This window comes from Magnolia sinica, chromosome 14, assembly GCF_029962835.1.
Source record: "Magnolia sinica isolate HGM2019 chromosome 14, MsV1, whole genome shotgun sequence".
In the NCBI taxonomy this organism is placed as follows: domain Eukaryota; kingdom Viridiplantae; phylum Streptophyta; class Magnoliopsida; order Magnoliales; family Magnoliaceae; genus Magnolia; species Magnolia sinica.
In genome coordinates, this window is record NC_080586.1 from 56,138,669 (window position 1) to 56,162,872 (window position 24,204).

Sequence of the window (24,204 nt, forward strand, 5' to 3'; positions counted from 1 at the left end):
TTACGGACTCCATATCAGCTTCATTTTCTACTAATGTCACTATCACTCCCATCTCCTCAAAGTGTTTGACGAAATCCTGTTCATTTACTAGAGCTGCTCATCCACTTTAGAAGTATTGGGTTAGTTCTCCATTTCCATAGGGGCCATGAATTTCGACCTGTCGACCCAATTGGTCGACTTGTCAAATAGGCTTTCAACATGTTGACAGGATCCGTCGACTTGTCTAAACTGGCAGAAATTTTCCAGCAAACAATCTGAAAATTTTGGCAGAATTTTGACTTATTGATCACATCTGTTGACTGGTTGAATTATACTGAATTTTGTCAATTTCTCCTCGAACTTCTTCCCGGTTCATGTGTGTTAGAGACATGCTTTATCCATGTCGTACATCAAAAACCTTCCGGGGCCCACCCAACCCGATCATAAGGTGATTCCACCGGAATGAATGGAGAAAACAAACATAACACTAATCCAAAACTTCTGTGATCCTTCTAAGGTTTCAACTGTGGGCGTTTAATTCTTACTCGTGTGACCCACTTGAGACTTGGATCCCTCTCATGTTTGGGCTAATGTCCTAAAATGAGCTAATAAAAGGGATGGACGGAGTGGATATAATACAAACATCTTGGCGGGCCTACAGAGATTTGGGCTAGGGGAGCCATGAAACCCTGGGTTACCGGCGAGAGGTTTCCGGTTCACACACATCATGTGGGCTAACATATGGGAAGATCATTGAGAAAAAAACCCTTTTAGCCATCCATTTTGTTTCGCACACTGGAGTGGCTGATTTTGGACCATTAGACTTACACACGATGAGGTCCACTAATGAGTGGCTCAGATGTCACACCTCATGCATGCACAGTATTGTCACGTGTTCCGATGCATTAGATAGCTTGCTATGCATGTATTTGAGATCAGTAAATCTTTATTCGAAGATTGCAGCTCGTTATATTAATGGGCCAAACGAAAAAAACATAAATGATAAAGTTTATAATTAATCACACTTCCAAGAAGAAACCGAAAGAAGTTAATTGGCTAAAATAAACAGAGATAAGAGTAATATGGGTTGTTTCTTTCAATATTTGCCGTGTGGGGCCCACCACCATGACACTTTGCATCACCATGAAACTTGTGGGGCCGGGGCAGCAGCCGGAGATCCAATGAACGGCCATGGAATGCCAACGATCCCTGTGGACATAGAGAAAAACCTGCATTATCATAACTGAAAAAACTTGTCTGCGCACGGTCTGCATAGCCACTCGGTGCGCATGTATCTCTCACCTTCCAGTAATAACGGTGGCCGGGAATCTAAACACATATTTCAAAGTGGATTTTTGAAGAATTGCATTTTGAAATGCTTGCTACATTCTGCCTACCCTCTTTAAATGGCAGGAGATATGTACGCACCGAAGTCTATGTGCGTATAAAATTGAGAAAAGCGTGGGAGAGGGCCACAAACCGCATAAAAGAAGATTCCGGGGCGGAGGGCGTTCTTTCGCAGGGTTGGGATCGTCGTCGTGGACCCTCACGTAGAGCTCTTGGCCCAAATACCAATTTTGGAGGCGTTGTGACCGTAGGTTCCACATCCCTGGATTATCAAGGAATGCGTACACTGCACTCCATCCGCCTGGGTACACCTGATCATATCATGCAATCCATGCACGTTAACTTCAAATCATGCATGTGCATGGAATCTGTTAATTTTCCATGCACATGCAAAAGATTGTGGAGAGAGAGAGAGAGAGAGAGAACCTGAACAGTGGAGCGGACCACTGGATCCAAAAGATTGTAAGTTTCACGCAAGGCCGGAGTCCATTCACCATTACCATACCTGAACATCAGCCATCCATTTTCTACTTCATCAGCCATCCACTTTACGACTTATGATCAACGGCATGTGTTGCCCTGCTGGGCCAACATGCTCATATTGGCTGATAACCCAAACCATTCATACTCTACATGTGGGCCACCACAATAAGCATTGAGCCATATCTGGTAAGAACATGGACAATTCCAATCATCAAACCATCTCTGCATGTGGGCTCAATGAAGCAAAATCATGCTGATGATCCTGAATGGCATTGCATTGCATTAGATAATAGATAATGACGATAATTACCCGACTGTGTAGAAGCTGTAACCGTCAAGATGCCAAGCATCCATAACACGGAGATCGTTCTTAAAGACGATCTCAATCCAGCCCTTGTGAATTCCGGTGACGACGGAAGTGAGGTTGGCCGCTTCCTTGTTGATGGAATTGGTGGGGAATGCATCGAGTTGGTACACATTCGTTCCGTTCATGTAGTAATCGGCAAGTTTCAAGGGGGTTTCGGGTGTCACGTAAGTCACATTGTTGACTGTGTAGCGGTGAAAGGAGTTTATCTTCGCCGTTGAACCGTGTAGGACGAAGGTTTGAGAAATGGTGACGTTGGTTACATTGAATGCTCCCTGTCGATTAGGTCTAGCTGCTCCGGCTGACATGTTCCACCTGCATGGCTCATTTCTCATTACAGCTGGAGACGTTTTCTAGATCAGCGGCCCATGTAACAAACACCTTTGGTGGAAATGGCGATCATGGTGATTTTTACCATTTCCTCTTTACATTCTATCACATGTTTCTGTTCATCATGTGATTGCTGCTGTCGTAGATGGTCTTGCCCAAACATCAGCTGGGCGCTGCAGAATATTAAGCAAGTGGGCAGCGGAAGTTTCTTTTGGCCGTTCCCATGTGATCTTTCCATTTCTGATGGGACCCACTTTGATGTGTAACTGACATCCAATCCGTCCGTTAGATGCACCCCCTAATGTTAGGTCTAGATATCAAAATCAATTCTGATTCATAACTCAGGTGGGCCACACCAGAGGGAAGAAATGGGCGACTTCCACCCTATAAACTTCCTGATGGTATTTGGATTCGCTGTTTATATGTCATCCAACCCATTCATTAGGTGCACCCCAATAAGGTTAAGGGAAGCAGACTAACTCAAGCCTTTCTGAAATTTAGGTGGGCCAAAGCAATTGGATACATAGGTTTTAGGCATGATAATACTTTTCTCCCTATGGTGTGTCCCACCTGAGGGTTTTTATTTTTAAATAGGAATAATGATTGGTAACTGTGGTCCCATGATGAGGCACACCAAATGCATGGTTTGGATTCCACATACACATCAGAAAGGGGCCCAACACAGCTTGAATGCTGGTCCAAATGCGTGCAATGATTTTCCTTTTTACAGTGGTCTGTGATGGATGGGTTAGCCTGATTTTTGCGCCGGAACGTCTACATGTGCAATGATCCAACCAGAATGACCGCTCAGATTTTCATCGCACGCGCTCTGAGATGAGCATATCTCTAAAATTTAGTCGTTAAAACCTGGATTAAGAGGAGGCTAGCTCTAATCAACGCACCTGATGGACCTGGCTTGATTTACTGAGAACTCAGGGTCCGACTCATCAGGTCCCGCTGGTAGAGGCCCACTTGCTGGAGTGTTGGAGTTTTCATAGTGTAGCACTGCTACACCCCCTGCCGTTGGAGAGACTGAAGGATTCACTTGTGTGGGACTTGCTACGATGTAATAATCAGCGTCGCTCTGGTTGGCGGTGACGAGGACCGAATAGGACTGACCCACATGTACATCTAACGAATCTAACGTGATCTGGTTCGTGTATGATCCCTCAGTTTCAACCAACACCATCTGATGGTTTTGAATCCTGAAATTGATACTTTGTGAACTCCCCACGTTGGATATCCTCAACCGATAAGTCTTCCCTGTGTGCATGGTCACATTGAAAAGTTCGATTAAAAGCTCAGCCATAGAAAAGAGCCAGGAAGTAAAAAGTAATATTTCCCGTTGTAAAGGGATTTTATTTTAAAATTTTGGACAAATTAGTGTTTGTCGGTTAGTAAAAAATATCAAAGTTATACGAGAAAAATTAATGATCGGAGAAAAGTTAAACGGTCTGAATTCAAAGACACGTGGCGTACATTATGTGTACTATCTTGATTTATTACATGGAATGTTCACAATGCGCAATATCTAATAAATGGCTGAGATCTTAGACATGTGTGTCATCTATTTGGAGGCAGCACTAATTATAAGGACGCGTATTGCATACGGACATGGCTAGTAGCAACTTGCTAGTGGATGGTCCTATATAGGGCCCACCATGATGTATTTGTATTATCCACAGTGCCCATTCATTTTGGATCATTATTTAAGGGCAGGCAGATCTAAATCTCAGGTGGACCACACTATCGAAAAATAATGGTAATTGAACGCCCACAGTTAAAAATTTCTTATGGGCCACAAAAGTTTTGGATCAAACTGTTTTTCTTTTCCCTTCATTCAGGTTCGTGTGACCTAATCAACAGGTTGGATGGTAAATAAAAGTTACAATGGGCTCTAAGAAGTTTTTAATGGTAAGCATTCAATTACCACTGTTTTCCTGTTGTGTGGTTTACTTGATATTTAGATTTACCTCACTTAATTTTGGTCTTGTACCCTAAAACAATGATCTAAAATGAATGAGCAGCATGGATAAAACACATTCATCATGGTGATGGGGATCACAAGGCATCCTCAAGTAGGGACGGCCTTACTGCATTGTCAGTATGTAATCCGCATCCATTTAAGAAATGGTGTCAGTATGCCCAACAATTTAGACCATCCAAATTGTTGGGCATACTGGAGATGGAGACTGTATAAAATCACATGATCAAGCAATCTTAGCTATTGAATGAATTACTATCAAGTGGATCGCTAGAAGTACAATAGTGAGTAGTCGATATTTAGCTGACCCTTTTTTTTTAAAAAATAAAAATAATCTAGGGTAAGTCTTTGAAGATGATGATGAATGGTCCATATTCTCTGGTTGAAATTAGGACGTATAGTTGCTATCTTCTCTGTGTAATCCACAATTGGATGAGAGATGTGGACGTACTTATTGCCATACAACAATGCAAGTGTTATATACCTTTAAAGAGTCACTGCCATTTTTTGGATGGTGCTAAACAGTGTCCGGATTCTAGACCATGAAAATCCCATATTATATGCTGAGAGCTCTGCGAACAGCTTACAACCGTATGAATAATGTACAAGGCAGCTCAGGTATGGGCCACCATATGTGCCCCCATGGTCCGTATCACCGGGATCTAATCCATGCATCATGGGTTCCCTCTATGTGGATGCCTTTTTGCAAAAACGTATTGGTCCACAGCTGAAGCAAACATGGATGGAGATTTCTTAGCCGCCCAACTATTTTAAGCATCTAGACCAACCTGATAAGTGGACCAGCTTGGTTCTCTTGCTGGAGATTTCTTAGCCATCCAACTATTTTAAGCATCTAGACCCACATGATAAGTGGACCAGCTTGGTTATCTGATGAGAACATTTTTCAGGTTAGATCCACCTGGCTCTGTGGGCCGTAACATGATATATGTGTTTCATCCATTCTTAAAGATCATTTTAGGGCTTGAAACCAAAAATTATAAGGATATAAATCTTAGGTGGACCACACCACGGGAAAATAATAGTGATTGGATATCCACCATTAAAATACTCCTGAGGCCCACTGTACTGTTTATTTGACATCCAATTTTTTGATTAGGTCATACAGGCCCAGATGAAGGGAAAAAACAAAAATCAGCTTGATCCAAAACTTTTATGGCCCCCGAAATGTTTTTAATGGTCGACACTCATTCAACACTATTTCCTGTAATGTGGTCCAGTTGAGGTTTTTATATAGCTCATTTTTGGTCTCATTGTATAAAATGATCCGTAAAAATAGATGGACAGAATGGATGAAAAAAATACATCATGATGAGCCCACGGAGCACCGACCACTGGTGGCAGGGGTAGTAGCCAATCCGTTTCCGCTTGGGTATTGCACAGATCTTGCATGCTGGCAGATGTGGTGGCATGTAGTGTTGAGTGGTGGTGACATTTCCTACTGGTAAACGCCTCCTCCCCCATTGTTTCTTGTAAGGTAAAGCCTAATTTCTTTGGCTTTAAATAATCTATCTTCAAGGCATTTGTTGTCTATATAAGGGGATCACGGGTAGATCGAGATAGGGAATATTCCTGTTAGACGATTATGTGGTCACGATTGTATAATGAAAAGGTGTGAAAAGAAAATAAACCTTGTATTATTGGTTTCTCTTGTTTTAGTGAAAATAAAAAGTGTCATGGTATATCATTTGTACCTAGGTATATTGATAAACCATATAAATCATATAAATCTTCGTACCTCTTATCTATTAAAATTTATTTATTTTTTCATCTAATAGATTTGATTTGGCTCAAATTTTTTATAGGTTTGATTTGCTTGTATCAATTGTATGTGAATGTTTTTCGACAATAATTGATATTGAGCCTAAGGTTGAGAAGTCTTTTAACACAAAATTAGTGTTGGTGTTAATTATTAGAGTGTTAAGATTCCTTGATAAACATTGATACGCCATCCTCTGACAGCTCGAGCTTTTAAAGCAAGTGGTGGGTTTATAGATATGGTATTAGAGTGGAAGGTCTTGTGTTTGAATCCTGAGAGCTGCAATTATACTTCCGTAATATATTCTCCAACGGAGGGCAACTAAAATCAAGTCCAGCCCAAGGACTAGGAAATCAAGCCTGTGTAAATTAAGTCCGGCCTAGGGATCAGGAAATCAAGCCTGTGTTTAAGGTGCGAGTGTCCCTCCACCCTTTGCCAATATGTTCCCCTGCGGTGTTCCACTCCGAGTTCAACCTCATAGGTGCGGGGAGTGTTAGAGTCCCTTGGTAGACATTGATACACCGTCGTCTATTGGCTCGTGCTTTTAGAGAAAGTAGTTGTTTGATATGGTATCAAGGTGGAAGGTCAAGTATTTGAATCCCAAATGAATATATTCTCAACATGGGGTATGTCTTATTTTTTGACGCTCAAGCCTGGTGCACTAGCCAATCCGCTTCCGACAGTAACCGCCTGATTTTGCCTTTGAAATTTGGTCCACGCATGAATTACTTCACCTCTAACTTTCAATTTGATTATTTAATTCTAACTACCAGTTTGGATATCATTCAATTGGATGGTTAGGATTGCTTGATTAGAGATATGTTTGTGATCACAATTTGGATGGCCTGGGTTCCTCTACACGATGCCACCTGTGAGGAGGTGATCGTAACTATCATACGCCATAAAAAGGCATTGGTAATTTCCGGGTTGCTACAAATCATGGGGTGAGTCATATATGAATTTTTAGTGGTCCGCATTGTTTTCTATAGTATGGACTACCTGATTATTGGATTGGCCTGCATTTCCGTGTGCCTAGTTTTCTCTTGATGGGTTGGATGCCATATACACATCACATAGACCCCACACTGTTTCCCAATTTTATAAAAATAAAAAACACAAAAGACATTTTAATCATTTCATGTTGTTGGAAGATAAAACCTATGGTAAAGCCTGTTGGATACGGTAGAGGATTTTTAGCAAATCGAAAACCGTATACGTATCTTTTGAGCTAGCTGTGCATGCTAGCTGTGAGATTTCTTCTAAGTTTAGTTTGCTAGCTGGTGAAGATATACAGTAGATATTTTCTGGATTCTTTTCTTTCTTTAGCTGCCCCTAGGATAAATCTAGACAGGGATAAATTAGTCATTTCATAGAATAAGAAAGCCTATAAAAGGCAACAGTGTAATACGTTTTCATTCATTCCAATACAGCTGCAGTTCTCTCTTCTTCTTCTTCCAAAAGTTTCAGTTTTTGTTTCATGGTGGCTGCAGCCACACGTCAGCAGGAAGCTGGGTTTTAGACCCAACAAAGTGGTATCAGAGCCCTTGATCCATGGGCCTCATCAGCCGTGAGAAGGAGTTGCTAATCCTTGGGCCTCATCAGCCGTGAGAGCCTCATCAGACGTGAGAAGGAGCTGCTGATCCGTGAGAAGGAGGTCCTGCACCTCTACCTGTTTTGGGTGTCTGCAAATACCCAACAACAAAACTAGCAGAAAATTTCCAGCAAAAAGTTTTCCAGCAAGTTTTCGGCCACAACAGAATTTTTTTTTCAAAAAAAATTTGTTTTCAAAAATCAGATTGCAGAAAATCTGTTTTCAAAAAATCAGATTGCAGTAGAGAAAAAAATCTGTTTTTTTTTTTTAAAAAATCAGATTGAAAAAAATCTGTTTTTTTTTTTTTTTTTTAAATCAGATTGAAAAAAATCTGTTTTTTCAAAAAATCAGATTGTAGCAAAAAAATCTGTTTTAAAAAAAATCAGATTGAAAAAAATCTGTTTTTTCAAAAAATCAGATTGGAGCAAAAAAAATCTGTTTTAAAAAAAAATAGATTGAAAAAAATCTGTTTTTCAAAAAAAAAAAAATCTGATTGCAAAAAAAAAAAAAAAATCTGTTTTAAAAAAATCAGATTTTAGCAAAAAAAAATCTATTTTTCTATCTCCCTTCATTTTTCAAAAAAGAAAAGCCATTCCTTTAAAAAAAATAGAAAAGATGGCTAGTATAATCCAGCCACAGGTTCCTAAGTTGTCAAAGAACAACTATGAAAAATGGTGCATTCAAATGAAGGCATTGTTCGGGTCGCAAGAACTATGGGAGATCGTCACTGATGGGTATGAAGAACCCACTATGGAAGAAGAAGCTGCCTTCACCAATGAAGAAAAGATCACTCAAAAAAATCAAAGGAAGAGAGACAATAAGGCTTTGTTTCTCCTCTATCAAGGGTTGGATGAATCCACATTCGAAAAGATTGTCGAAGCAATATCAAGCAAGCAAGCATGGGATACCCTTAGCACCATCTTCAAGGGTATAGATCGAGTGAGACGCGTTCGCCTTCAAACATTAAGAGCCGAGTTTGAAGCGACTCACATGAAGGAAGGTGAGAATATTACTGATTATTTGTCACGTTTGCTTGTAATTGTCAATAATTTGAAAAGAAATGGTGAAAAGATTGAAGATGTTCGAGTTATTGAAAAGATACTTCGATCCCTCACAACCAAATTTGAGCATGTGGTTGTGGCAATCGAAGAATCAAAAGATATTGAGAAACTCTCCATTGAGGAGTTGATGGGATCGTTGCAAGTTCATGAGCAACGAATGTAGAACAATGACAGTTCCATGCCGATGGAACAAGCTTTGGAGTCAAGATTGACTCTGAATAATAACAATGGTGGACGTGGAAGTTCACAACATGGTGGAAGTTTTGCTAACAATCGCGCAAGAGGCAGAGGGCGTGGATACCAACAAAGCCATGGCCAAAACCAGCAGAAAAATAATAATTTCCGTGGAAGAGGAAATGGTAGAGGTAAATTTATGCGTGGACGAGGAAGTACAAAGAACGTCAAATGCTACAATTGCAACAAGCTTGGCCACTATGCATCTGATTGCTAGAGCAAGCCGGTGACTCAAGACGAGCTATCCAACTATGCCGAAGCATCAAGCCATGAACAAGAAAGCTCCACACTTCTCCTTGCATAAGAGAAAGGTAGTGATCAACATGATGTATGGTATCTCGACACGGGTGCAAGTAATCACATGTGCGGTGACAAGAAACTCTTTGTGGAACTCATAGAAGGAGTTCATGGCGATGTAACGTTTGGAGACTCATCAAAAATGCCTGTGAAAGGTAAAGGTAAAATCCAAATCTTTCAGGAGAATGGTGTTCCAAACTATATCTCCAATGTGTACTACGTGCCTAATATAAAAAGTAACATACTGAGTCTCGGACAACTCCTCGAAAAAGGGTATGTCATACACATGGAGAAGTCTTCTCTTTCCATTAGAGATATGCATGTACGTTTGATTATAAAAGTTCAGATGGCGAAGAATCGTATGTTTCCTCTTCATATAAACACAATGCTTGAGAAGTGCTTTTATGGAAAAGCAAAGAATGATTCCTGGATGTGGCATCTTCGCTTTGGTCATCTAAATTTCGGTGGCTTGAAACTTCTGTCCTCATCAAGCATGGTGTATGGTTTGCTTACTATTGAAGCTCCAGAACATGTGTGTGATGCGTGCACACTTGGAAAACAACAAAGGAACTTCTTTCCGAGTGGAGTATCCCGAAGAGTAAGAGAACCGTTGCAGTTGGTTCACACTGACATCTGTGGACCATTAGATTCAATCTCTCTTGGAGGTAATAAATACTTTATTACCTTCATTGACGATTTCAGTAGAAAATTATGGGTGTATGTAATCAAAGAGAAGTCTGCTGCTTTTATTATTTTTAAAAATTTTAAGGTCCTTGTTGAAAAAGAAAGTGGTCTTAAAATCAAAACTCTTCGATCTGACAGAGGTGGGAAGTATACCTCAAATGTTTTTTCGAGAATATTGCAGGGAACATGGCATTAAGCAACAACATACTGCAGCGTACACGCCACAACAAAATGAAATTGCGGAACGGAAGAACCGCACTATTCTTGATATGACGAGGACCATGCTAAAGGAGAAAAGTCTGCCAAAAAATTTCTGGATAGAGGCAGTTGCATGTACTGCCTATCTGCTCAATAGGTGTCCCACTAAGAGTGTCAGATTCTAGACACCGCAAGAAGCATGGAGTGGATACAAGCCGAGCGTGGCACACCTTAAGATCTATGGGTGTGTCGCCTACGCTCAAGTTCCAAAAGCAAGAAGGAAAAAGCTTAATGATCGTGGCGAGAAGTGCATCTTCATTGGCTACAGCGAAGAGTTAAAGGCATACAAGTTCTACAACCCACTAACCATTAAGCTAGTGGTGAGTAGAGATGTGGTATTTTGTGAGGAAGAAGCATGAAAATGGAACGAGGGAAACTCGGCCAAAGAAAAGCAAGTCGAGATCGAAGAATACGAAGAAGAGAGACATGAGAAGCAAGAGCAGACACCCACATCACCCCCTTCGGATTACAGAAGTCCAGAGTACGCTCCATCTCTCCTGGAAGTACTTCATCAAATCAGAATTCATCCAACACATCTTCATCCAATTCTCCTTTACCCTTGGCTCCCATTAAAATGAAAAGCCTCAACGACATTTATGCAGAAACTGAGGAAGTGAATTTACTCTTCCTGTATGCGGACCACGAGCCTCTCACATTCGAGGAAGCTGTGAATGAAGAATGTTGGAGAAAGGCTATGGAAGAAGAGATTCATGCCATTGAGAAGAATCGAACATGGGAGTTGACCTCACTTCCTAAAAGCCAGAAGACAATTGGTCTCAAATGGGTGTACAAAATCAAGCGGAATGCCGATGGTAAGATGGAACGATATAAAGTAAGGCTCGTAGCTAAAGGTTATAAATAGAAATATGGGGTAGACTATGAAGAAGTTTTCGCCCAAGTTGCTTGCCTTGACACTGTAAGAATGATTATCTCCCTTGCAGCTCATCACAATTGGATGATTTACCAACTGGATGTGAAATCTGCATTCCTAAATGGGGTACTCGAAGAAGAAGTATACGTTGACTAGCCTGAAGGCTTTGTCATGCAAGGGGAGGAACACAAGGTGTATCGGCTGAATAAAGCCCTGTATGGGTTGAAGCAAGCTCCCCGTGCTTGGAATGCCCGGATCGACGGTTATCTTCAAGAGAATGGTTTCGTCAAATGTCCGTATGAGCATGCCTCTACACAAAGAAGAATGCCCATGGTGATATGCTTATCGCTTGTTTATATGTTGATGATCTGCTATTCACTGGGAACAGCCAGGCGATGTTTGAAGAATTCAAGCAGGCTATGTTCAAAGAGTTCGAGATGATTGATGGTGGATTGATGTCTTTCTTCTTGGGCATTGAAGTGAAGCAACAAGTCGGCGACATTTACATATCCCAGAAGAAGTACACAAAGAAACTTCTTGAGAAGTTTCAGATGGTCGACTGTAAAGCCGTAAATACACCTGTAACAATAGGCCTGAAGCTTATAACAGATGGAGAAGGAAGAAACGTCGACTCAACCCTATTTAAGAGCCTAATCGGAAGCTTAAGGTACCTCACAATCACTAGGCCAGATATAGTCTACAGTGTTGGGCTTCTAAGCCAGTATATGGAAGCCCCAAAAGAGTCACACTGGCTAGCTGCAAAACGAGTACTGAGGTATATCAAAGCGACTATTGAATTCGGTCTCTTTTATCCATACGATGATGAAGCAATGCTGTATGGATATTCAGATAGTGATTGGGGAGGTGACCAAGATGAGAGAAAGAGCACCACTGGATATGTATTCTATCTCGGAACGACAGCATTCACATGGAATTCAAAGAAGCAGAGTGTGGTCGCCCTGTCCACATGTGAAGCTGAGTACGTAGCAGCTTCATCCACTGTATGTGAGGCGATCTGGCTAAGGAATCTACTAAAGGAGCTGAAGCATCTAAAGGAGGAATCCACTGTTATATATGTGGACAACAAGTCGGCAATCGAACTTGCCAAAAATCTAGTTCAGCATGGAAGGAGCAAGCACATCGACACAAGATATCACTTTCTTAGAGATCAAGTAAAGCGAAAATTGGTAAAACTGGAATACTGTCACACCACTGAGCAAGTGGCAGATATCTTCACCAAAATATTGCCAACTGACACATTCAGGAGACTTAGATCAATGCTTGGAATGAAGCCGGTTTTGGTTTGAAGGGGAGTGTTGGATACGGTGGAGGATTTTTTGCAAATCCAAAACTGTATACGTATCTTTTGAGCTAGCTGTGCATGCTAGCTGTGAGATTTCTTCTAAATTTAGTTTGCTAGCTGGTGAAGATATACAGTAGATATTTTTTGGATTCTTTTCTTTCTTTAACTGCCCCTACGATGAATCTAGACAGGGATAAATTAGTCATTTCATAGAATAAGAAAGCCTATAAAAGGCAGCAGGGTAATATGTTTTCATTCATTCCAATACAGCTGCAGTTCTCTATTCTTCTTCTTCCAAAAGTTTCAGTTTTTGTTTCATGGTGGCTGCAGCCACACGTCAGCAGGAAGTTGGGTTTTAGACCCAACAAAGCCTGGCTTTGACTCTATCAATTCTCAAGACTTTCGGTACTTTTTATAGTCAAGGCGGTTCATAGAAGAACAAGAAATTTTGAGATTTTCAGCTGTAAAAATCCTTTTGCTAATGGTGAGAATTGTTTTAATTAAAGAGGATCGTCCAAAGCCTATCACCTCCTGCAATAGCCCTTGTAACAGTTTACAAGATCCAATTGATTGGCCACGAGTATGGCTTGTTATTTCAAGAACAACTCATCTTTTCCTCAACAAAATTGATCCAAAAGATGTCCATTTAACAAAAAAAATTAAGAAATGGATTATTTACCATTTTGCAATTTTGTTTTTAAGAGAAATGCTCCAATGCTCTTATAGCACAATAAGTAATAGTGCTTAGTTGTATTAGTTCACTTGGATAGTCCAGTTGATCTATCTGAGCTGTCCATTAAGTTCAGAACCCATCTTCAGCTTAGCCTTATTTTCTACCACCCTCCTTTTGAAAATCCATGGATGGAATGGTTACAATGCAATGCCTAAAAAAAGTGTTCCTTTAGATGGATAAAATTGTTGATTGGACCTTTTTTTTAAAAGGTAAATGATGACTGTCCATGTTTAAGGCCATTAGAGTGGCTAGAGAAATGAGAGTCACTAGCGGTTGGACGCAGGTGGGTGCGAGGAGGAAGACGAAGTCCACGGAATCTCCCCCTCTTCACTAGTCCTTCACCCTGTTCATCGCAAACCTCACTTTTGATACCAATGCCGATGACCTCCGGAGGATTTTCGGAAGATACGGGAAAATAGTCGATGTTTACATGCCTTGGGATAAAGAACTACAGAGATCGAAGGGATTTGCTTTCATTAGATTCATGTATGTTGCGGAGCTAATGCAGCCCAGGGAACATTGAACGAGAAGTGTGTGGATGGCTGAATCATTACCATTGCAGCTGCTAAACCCCACTTGGAGAAGGGCCCTGCCAAAACCCCCTCTATAGGCAATGTGTTTGGAGCGTCTGCCTGCCCTAATAATTTTCTGGAGGCAGCTAGGTCCGGTAATGCCAATACTCTGGATAAAGAGGCCCCTCCCCATACCAGTAACATTCCCCTGGACTCTCAGCAAGGGTTTTCCCCTATTGTGGCAGATGAGAAGGTAGTTGCTACCAAGAGGGTGGAGTTGGCCAATGCTCTAGCCGGAATGACGGTCAACAACAGAGTCTTCATCCTTCATCTCATCGATTCCGTTTGCCAATCGAACTTCGCAGCTTCACATATCGACTTCACGAGAACAGGACCGACGGACTTCCTGATTAAGTTTCAATCTAGAGAAAAGATGTGTGCTTTTGCTAAGGACTCGATCCTCCATGACTAGATGGGATTGACAGAAGTTACTACCTGGGCTCCAGATGTGGTTGTCGGTTGAGAGGGCTTCTGGATCCGTCTGTTCGACATCCCACCTCACGCCTAGATTTGATCAGTAATTGCTGAAATCGCAGCCACTTTTGGGGAAGTGGTTGAAGTTGACAATGTAACTAGATTGGGGATTTTTCAAATGTTTGCTTGTGTGTGAATCTGCCTCTCCTTAAATCCGAATTTTCACAGTGTGCGGAAGCCAGTTGTTGCAGGGAAACACTACCAAGTCTTTGGGATGTTAGAAAGCTGGTTGGCTGGAAGCAGGTCCTACCCTTTCCTTCCACTCCCTGCCCAAGATTCAGGGGTGGAACCCACCAAAGCTTGGGTCAACAGGGTCTTCCATTCTCCAGCAGCTGGAAATGCGCCCCGCACAACACCCGTTTGACAAAATGCCAAGACCACCACCCCTCCTTCAGTCTCTGTAGTAGAACTCGGGTCTAGCTTGTCTGATGTTTACAGAATGGCCTCACAGACTTCCCAACCTCCAACTCCCCCCCCAGCGAACCCGGTCTAACCAACCCACCTGGTCTCAGTCCTCACCCCCTCGATACAGCCTCAGTCCCCACTGTTACACACCTCGTCATGGCCCAGCCTGATATCCCCCTGGACCCCACCTTACCCACCCCTTCACCCATCCCTCAATCTCTCACCCCTACGCCTTTCCCATCCAACCAGGCCTTTGATTTGAGTGTCCCACACCCCTCCCCTATCCGACCCTTCACCGCAATTGCCTCTCCTTGACCCCATCACCCTCGTCCCACCTCTAGGCCCCCTTTCACAACGTTCCCTTGTTCACAGCAACATTGTTTTCTCGGAGATATGGTCAGAACCTTACGCTCCCTCTCTACCTGCTCAACTGATTCGATTCCCCCTTTTTCCCATCCAGGAGCACAGCGAGCATGGTTGTTTACCTGGACCTCTTCTCCCGTGTGATAGAGCAGGTAGTTCCTTATCAGCAGGGGACACCTTAATGACCAATGTTGCACGGTCAGCCCCCTCGGGCGTTCAATGGAGTCCATCCCATAGCAGTGATAGCCTAAGAGTCCTGGATATATCAATGCCTTCCCCTCCTCTTCGCTTGTCGGTTTACCTTTCCCCGTTCTTCCCGACCAATCTTCTCGGAATCAGCCTAGTGGACTTCCTTTCTACTGGTAGATGTCGGAATGGCCTCTTCCTGTCCTCGCCAAGGCCAATAGTTGCTCCTTCTCTGACATCAATTGGCTCCCATCGTATCAGCAATGTTAGGAAAAGACTTTGGGGTGACTCCTTGCCGTTATACAGAAGCAGCTCAGTATAAGGAACCAGGACCAGGCCTCATCCAGGGACTCCACGGACCTGCCCTCCCCCCCTTCAGTTCTTCAACTCATGTAGCAACTCCACTCCGTACCAAGTCTCTTATCCCCATCCTCAAAGGAAGTGTTAAGTAGAAAAAAATGAAGCGACGGGCCGTTGATTCAGGCTATGTTACTGGTGGATAGTTTCCTCATTTGGAATGTCTGTGGTGTGGGTAATGCTGGGACCATTCGGGCAGCTAAACGGCATATTGCCCAGCACAAACCAGGAATAGTTGCTTTACTTAAGCCGATGCTGGGGGAGAGTAAGAGAGTCAAGACAGGCCTGCGTTTGGATTTTCGCTCGTCCCTCTCCAACATCGAGGAGGGCGAGAAAATCTAGTTGTTCTTCAATGCGCAGTTGCACATGGAGAAAATTTCGGCTGGGTCCCAAATTCTAACAGTTCAAGTGGGCACTCAGGGGTCGGCGGAGCAAATTCTGTTATCAATTATTTACGCCAAATGCTCCAAGGTTTTACATAGGCAGCTATGACGTGACCTGGGGCAGATCGCTGGGTCTACTCAAACTGCTTCGGTGGTGGGGGGTGATTTCAACGCTATCACTGACCCAAACGAGCGAAATAGGGGCCAACCAGCTGATCCAAGAGCATCTTCAGAGTTTGTTGCAGCAATTAGCCAGGCACGGCTCATCAATGCAGGTTACTCCAGTAGTAGATTTACGTGGAGCAACAATCACCCCGGGAGGACCCGCCTGTGGGAGAGGCTTGAATAGGGTTCTCTACAACTCTGCTTGGTTGCTCCGTTTTCCTCATTTTCGGGTCCTTCACCTGCCCAGGATCAGCTCAGACCATGCTCCGCTTTCTCTGCAATTCCCTCTAGACTCCGAGAGTGGTCCCAAACCCTTTTGATTCCAAAGGATGTGGACCTTTCATGAAACCTTCCACGATTTGATCAAGTCTTCATGGGTTTCCAGGATAACAGGTCAGCCGATGTTCATCCTGTAAGGCAAATTGAGAAATGTAAAGGCCGCGCTCAAGACTTTGAATAAGGAAACTTTCGCCAACATCTTCCAGTTCATCAAATCAGCGGAGGACGATCTGCATCAAGCTGAGTTTGACGCCCAAACAGATGGTTCCCCCCAAGCCACATTGAAAGAAAAGGAAGCTAGGGATCGTCTCTCTTAGTTGGAATTCTTACAGGAAGTTTATTAGAAGTAGAAATCGAGGAACAGTTGGCTCAAGGAGGGTGATCGCAATACTAGGTTCTTTCACCAATCGGTGACAATTCAGGCTAGGAAAATGTATATCACAAAAATTGATTTGGGCCAGGGGGTTAAGACGACTGACCAAAACAGCATAAAACTTGAAGCCGTAAACTTCTTCAGCAAACTCCTTTCTGCGGAGCATCTTCAGCCTACTTGACGCGATTTCTAAGGCCGTTTTGGATGAGGATAACAACAGTCTCCTGGTTGCTCCGACTAAAGATGAAGTTCGGTCTGCGGTTTTCTCCATCCTTGTTGACAGCGCTCCCGGTCATGACGGTTTCTCAGCAACCTTTTTTTCCAGTTGCTTGGAGATTGTGGTCGAGGATATCCATCTGGTAGCAACGTCGTTCTTCAAGGGAGACATTATGGCAAGAGCCTTCACTAGCTCCCTCATTTGCCTCATTCTAAAAGCCAGTTGTTCAGCTAAGTTTTCTGATTTTCGCTCGATCAGTTTGTGTAATGTTGTACAAAAAATTGTCTCCAAAATTATTGCAAACAAACTGAACTCGATGCTGCCCAAGTTGATCTCCCCTGAACAGGGCGCGTTCATCAAAGGCCAATCCATATTCGAGAACATTGTTCTCTTCCAAGAAGTTTTTAGAGATTTGGATAGGAAGGTTAGAGGGGCCAACATCTTCCTTAAACTGGACCTAGAGAAAGCATATGATATAGTTGAATGAAGCTTTTTAATGGAGGTGTTAAGATGGTTCGGCTTTAACCGTCAGTGGATCCAACTAGTTGAGAGATGCTGGAATAATTGTTGGTTCTCAGTCCTGGTTAATGGGGATATTTGCGGTTTCTTCAAATCATCTAGGGCCCTTCGCCAGGGCGACCCTCTCTCCCCTAGTCTCTTCATCCTTCTAGCCGAAGCATTTGGTCGGAGTTTCAGGGGTCAGATGCAATGTGGCGTCTACAAACCGTTCATTCTTAAGAGGGGTTGTCCTCTTATCTCCCACCTGTTGTTTGCCGACGACATGATGTTATTTTTGAACGGAGCTCTATCAAGGCAGCCAACAATTTCATGAAAATGTTTGAAAGGTGTTCAGGCCAAAAGTTCAACAAGGCTAAGAGTAGGCTCATAGTCCCTTCAAACCTTCCTAGCCACAGAATCAGGAGAATGGAAAGGCTCATTGGGATCCACTCTTCCCGTAGCCTGTTGATTTATTTGGGGGTGCCCATCTTCTCTGTCCGTTCCAAGTCAGCCTTCTTCCAATCTCTCGTGGCGAGGATTCAGCAACGTCTTTAAGGGTGGTCGACCAAGGTGTTGTCCCAGGCGGACAGACTTACTCTTACCAACCATTTGCTTTCCAGCATTCCGATCCATACACTGGCTTCCACCCACGTCTCTGCAACGGTTCTAGTCACTCTTGAGAAGTTTTCTTGGACTTTTTCTGGGGCTGGGTTGACGGCCACAAGAAGCTCCATTGGTGCAGCTGGAAGCGTCTTACCCTACCCAAATCCGAGGGTGTATTGGTTGCAAGAGGCTCAAAGAGATCATGCATAGTTTTATCATGAAATTCGCCTGGTCCGTGCGTTCCACTGCCACAGAGAGCTTATGGGGATCCCTCGTTCGTTCCAAGTATTCAGCCCACCTCTCCTCATAGCCGCCTGCTACCCCCTCCCTTTCCCCCTACTCCTCCCCGTTCTGGAAGAAACTCAGGGTTGCCCTGCAGCTTGTTGACAACCATTCGAGGTGGTTGATCGGTCAGGGCGACCTAAACTTCTGGACGTCGAACTGGTCCGGTCTGGGGCCTCTTCAAGAGCTGGCCACCCACGAAATCCCCTCGGCAGCTTGTCTCCTCCCTGTTAGGAGTGTCTTGGGACCGGAGGGCCTCTTGGCCCAAAATCCCGTTCTCTCCCTTCTGCCTCAGCATGTATAGGATCACATTTCAAGCGGCGGTTTCTGCACACCGTTAGGGTCAGACGAGTGTGCCCGGACGACTTCTCCCTCAGGCAGGTTTGCAGTTAGGATGGTGTGGAAGCTAAGTAGGGTTGTTGCCAGCTGCAAACAGTGGGCCGTTTGGGTTTGGCACTCTAAACTCCCACTGAAGATCTCCCTCTTCGCTTGGCGAGTTTTGCATGGCGCGATCTCGGTGGACGAACATATCAAGCAGAGAGGCATCTCCATGGCTTCCAAATGTGAATGTTGCCCACCTTTTTCTAACTTTTAGCCTGCCGCTGAATCCCTGGATCACCTGTTTGCCTCTGGTCCCCTCGCCTCCCATGTTTGGTACTTCTTTGGCATCCAATTCAACAAGCCCATTTGGCCTTTCCAGCCGTTGTTATCTCGCGCCTTTCATTGGTGGAGCTCCACCAGTCTTTCCAAAACCACGCTAATGTTATAAGGCCTCCTCCCATGTCTTTTATTATGGAAAATTTGGATGGATAGGAACAAGTCCAGGTATGAAGGCACCCTCATGAACGGCTAACGGGTCATCTCAAAAATTATAATCTGGTTGCAGCAGATCGACAGTTCTCTTCCTGGTCCCAATTGGCGTGATCCATTCCGTGATCCTCCTCTTCCTGTCATGAATATTAGATTTGTGTCAACTACTGCTAGGGGTCCTTCAGTTGTGAAGTGGTCCATGCCCGACCCTGGGTGGGTCAAAGTTAACATTGACGGCTTCGCCAGGTGAAACCCGGGGCCATCGGGTGGCTGGCGTATTTGCAGGGGTAGTAATGAGGATTTTCTTTTTGCGTTCTCTTCGGGCTATGGGATGGGATCTAATTTCAGGGCGGAAGCTATGGCCCTGGCTGAAGGGCTTGCGCTGACGGTCATCAATGGCTACCCTTTCATCGTCATGAAGAGCGATTCCAGGAGTTTGGTGGATCTTCTTATTAGTGATGGCAACTCCGGCTGGACCCTTTGGTACATATGGGCTGTTATTTCTCGCCTTAAGCAGAGGGCCACTTTGAGATTCTCTTTCAAGCCCAGAGAGGCCAACAGGGTGGGCGATGTTTTGGCCAAGATTGGGAGCGAGGCCCAAGGTAGGGCCGCCTACCAATCAGCTGCGGACCTCCCTCCCCTTGCCCGTGGTTCGTATTTCCTTGATAGGGTGGGCTTAGGCTCAATCAGATTGGGCAGTTAATCTGCATGTTTTGTGGGTATTTAGCCCCGATTCAGGTTAGGTGTGGCCATAAGTTTTTTGTGCGGTCTACCTGTTATACGTGTATATTTCCCCTATGAATGGAATCTTTTGTTAAAAAAAAAAATTGTTTATGGCCATTGATCAAATGGGTAGTATTTGTTTTACAAGTTTGATGTTTTCATGGTAGCCCATGAAAAATGCATTGGAAAAAAGAAAAAAAGAAAACAACTAAGAGCACTTCTCTTTAATTAAAGCCCTAATATCAGCAATAAAATTTTCAAATGCCATGAAATTGGAAAATTCCACCGTCAATAAAGATGAACATTCATGGGTTTGTAGGGTACCTTGTGTAACGGTGAAGGATTCGTAGCTTCGTGCCCATGAGTTGTTGTACGCGGCCTTTCCATTAATGAGAATATATTGAGGAAACTGATTGCCCCCCGAATCAGCCTCTATTATCCGCCTTGTAAGCTGTTACAAGCATCATCATCATCATTATAATCATAATCATAATTGCCATTATCATTATCATCGTTGTCATTGTTTTAAACGTACGGATATCTTTAAGGTAGATCTGACTGCCCACACACTGAGGATGCACTAAAGATCTCTATGAAATTTCCATCGAGGTTTTTTTTTTTTTTTTGAGTGGACCATTATGGATCAATGGTTTCAATCAAAGGATCACATTAGATATTAAGGGTATGGGCTGGCTGATGGGCCCCACTTATGGTGAGTGCATAACATGATTAAGGTGTTTACAACATATAAGATCCTTTTTTTTTTTTTTCTTTCTTCTTTTTCTTTTTTGTAGAATCTTAGTCTTGGTGGAAACTTGCACTTGGATGGGAGACTGGAGGAGAAGAGCAGTAGCAGCGATGGGTTAGGACTCTTTTCACTCACATGCAGACAAATATTTTGATGTTTTCCATTGCTTAGTGCATCTGCCCTATATATTGTCTCTAGAGAAGGGCTCTACTTCCTCCACATGGGACGCAGAGGGCCTACTGACACTGCTCTCTGTGCCCCTCCATGATGTGTGTGTTTTATCCATACCGTCCATCCATTCTGCCAGTTCATTTTGGCACATGAGCCCAAAAATGAGGCAGATCAAAATCTCAGGTGGACCATACCACAGGAAACACTGGTGATTTAATGCCCACCATTAAAAAATTCTTAGATCAAGCTGATATTTATGTTTTTCCCACATCCTGTTTTTCCCTCATCCAGATCTTTTTGACCTAATCAACAGGTTGGATGGAAAATGAACATTACAGTGGGCCCTAGTAAGTTTTTAACGGTGGGCGTCTAATCACCACTGTTTCCTGTGGTGCCGTGCACCTGAGATTTGGATGGACCGCGTGGATAAAACACATACATTACTGTGGGGCCCACAGTGTCAATATGCAGTCGGCGTCCCTCCACATGTGCCATTTTGGCATGCTGTTCATCAGGTGGGCTCATGTGCATTGGCCTAGGCCCATTAGTGGAAAATTTCAGACGTGCATGTATGCCCTAACTGTTGCAGGAAATGGCCCGATCCTCGAGCCTCAGTACAATAATGATGAGGCCCACTAGATGAACGACTTGTATGTCACTGATGGGAAGGGAGGATGGGAAAGACACTCTCATTCATCATCATCATCATCATCATAAAACAAAGGAAATACCTCCAAAGGGTAGAAATACCAATCTCCAACAAGGACGTCGAACTCAGCTTCAGGTTTTGGAAAAGGGATGAGGATGACATTGCGGTTATTGACTCGGAGAGGGCCGTACCCTCCAGCAACCTTGTGGAATGCTGTGGTGGGGAAGTAGAAGAAGCTGCCTATTTGGTCCTTGGTCTGGAATTCATACGTCCAATTCGTCCCCGGTTTTATCGGACAGTTGGTCCCCGACACTCCATCTTGCCATGAGTTTAGCCTCTGTTGTATCCCATTCCTGTACTCGTCAGGATATTGTATATGTTGTTAGCCTTTATTAATTTTAAAATAATGATATACTTTTTCTTTTTTCTATTCCTTAATAGTATTGAACCTATATCAGTAAAGAAAAAAGAAAAAAAACTGACACGAGACCAAAAGCCCACACCCCAGGCTAGAATATCAGTTAGGATCTTTGGATGTATTCCATTGGGCTCACTTGTATGGCATGCTGACAGTACGTGTCATGATGCATCGGGACATGATTTATCATAATTTACTACTTGCTTGAGATTGCATACCATGTCATGAGGAGGGGCTCGTCGAGGTTATTGAAGATGTTAACATGGACGACATCGTTGGTTGTGGCATTGATGAGTGGTCCGGGGAACATTCCATTGATCGTGATCACCTGATAACCGTTCATGTTAAAAACTTGGAAAGAAAACACACACACATACAAACAAATATAATTGAAGAATCAAACAGCAATGCGGATATCAGTTGCATCGGTTTGGGACCATACCGGTTGCAGGTCATTAACAGGTGTGATGGTCCAATCGAAAGAGACGTTCCATTCATGATAAATGTCGATGGCACTGGCCCCAGAAACGAATAGCACGATTGTTGCGACATGTAAGATGAGAAATCTGTGGCCCACAGAGGATTCCATGGGAGAAATGAACGGTTGTCTCGACCTCTTGCCTGTGTTACTCAAAGGAAGGGAATTGAAATGAGTATATTTATAGGGAGAGAGGTGGTGGAAAATCCCAGGCAAAGACAGCTTCCGTTCCTTCTTTTCAACTCTTACAGCCTTTCCTAAGCCCACACGTGTGTAATAAAGCTCATGTACACGCCACACACGTTCTGGCATGGCACGATTGGACCTAGATCCAATCCATGCATTAGAAAGGCACTACTATATATATTGATGGCCGATTCCAAGAATCAGGTTCATCCATTGGTCATGTGAGCAACAGTTTGCAAAACAATTGTGGGGCTCTGAAAAGCTTGGCTAAGTTTTCTAAACCATCCACTTGTTTCCAATATTGGGCCCACAATCTGAGTGGGCATGATTTATTTCTTGGGCAAACATGTAGAAGGTCGGAACAACATGATGGATGGATTGGATCTCGCACCATGGCACATGTGTGGGGTGTACATGAGCATTACTACACGCGTGCTCTTAGCCAAGCTCCAAACAGTGAATGCCAAACTAGCTAGGAACTAGATCGTCCATTTCACACAATGCATCCCATGATCTATTGATCCAGGCCGTTGATCTCATGGGATCCAGCGCCAATGGAGGATGACACAAAAATCTTCCAGATCGGACGATCCTAACCATTCAATCCCAGACACCTGATGTACATTTTTCTTAACTGTCTGTTGGTTACATACAGACAGCAGGTTTACAAACCTCAAATCTGGAATTTATTTATTTATTTATCGAAATCCCTCATTAGCAATATGGGTGATGATATCAACGGTCTGGATGACAACCATCTGCCCCATTTGTACATAATGGCGTATAAGGACACTATTCATGTCTGATGCACCAGGAATTTGTCATTTCTCATGCCAACCCGTTTTTGGTAAAGCATGCCGGCGATTGATAAAAGAAAACCTGCCTTTGTTTGTAATTCTTGTTTTCGTTTCAGGGCCTCGTTGACTCCGATCCGGCCTAAGAATAGTTTCTCTGCTAATGTGTTGTTGAAAGTTGACAAATGAGAGGGATAAGACGAGTATGGGCGGATAGACTCCTCTCACACTTTGGACCCATTAAAAAAGTGGTGGTGCCTCGTCCTCCTCACATTTGGCGCTGCTGTCAGCTACCTAGACTGTCCAAATTGTGGTCCCATTGTGATTGGAGCATATCTCTAAAATCACACTTAACAAGCAAGCAATCTTAAACATTCAATTAATGGCAACTAAATTGGATGGTTAAAAGTTAAATAATGAGTGGTCCAATTGTTTGAGTGTTAATGTCCCTTGATATACATTAATATGCCATCATCTAACAGCCGGGGCTTTTAGAGCAATAGGTGATTTGATTTGGTATTAGAGCGGCAACAAATAATGCTTAGGTAATATATTCTGTAACACTATAGAGAATTCCTATCATTGAAAACTTATTAAGGGCCAAGAACGGGTGGATCAAGCTATGTTTTTGTTTTTGTCTTTTTCCTTTTAATCCATGTCTACTTGATGTAGACGACAAATAAACGTGTAGCCCTTGGAAGCTTTTAACAAGGGAAGTCATTATCCCATTGTTTCCTGGGGTGTGGTCCAGTTGAGGTTTGGATATGCTTCAGT

The 24,204-nt window shown here is 43.3% G+C and overlaps 1 protein-coding gene across 1 annotated transcript; it reads right to left on the reverse strand.

Annotated features, from left to right (window-relative positions):
• Positions 1 to 1,117: 1,117 nt before the first annotated feature.
• LOC131224980 (monocopper oxidase-like protein SKU5) lies at positions 1,118 to 22,561 on the reverse strand. Its single transcript, XM_058220415.1, has 10 exons — positions 22,415 to 22,561; positions 22,191 to 22,300; positions 21,637 to 21,907; positions 20,311 to 20,437; positions 3,406 to 3,766; positions 2,120 to 2,488; positions 1,753 to 1,831; positions 1,456 to 1,637; positions 1,317 to 1,372; positions 1,118 to 1,188 (listed from the first exon to the last, which is right to left on the reverse strand). Exons 1-10 carry the CDS (start codon positions 22,559 to 22,561, stop codon positions 1,118 to 1,120), a joined length of 1,773 nt encoding a protein of 590 aa, XP_058076398.1.
• Between the last annotated feature and the right edge of the window lie 1,643 nt (positions 22,562 to 24,204).

Coding starts and splice junctions, on each gene's coding strand:
- LOC131224980 (XM_058220415.1), bottom strand. CDS start 22,561: ATGGAATCCTCTGTGGGCCACAGATTTCTCATCTTACATGTCGCAACA. Junction 22,301..22,414: donor CTGTTAATGACCTGCAACCG/GTATGGTCCCAA, acceptor AACGGTTATCAG/GTGATCACGATCAATGGAAT. Junction 1,189..1,316: donor AAAAATCCACTTTGAAATAT/GTGTTTAGATTC, acceptor CTATGTCCACAG/GGATCGTTGGCATTCCATGG.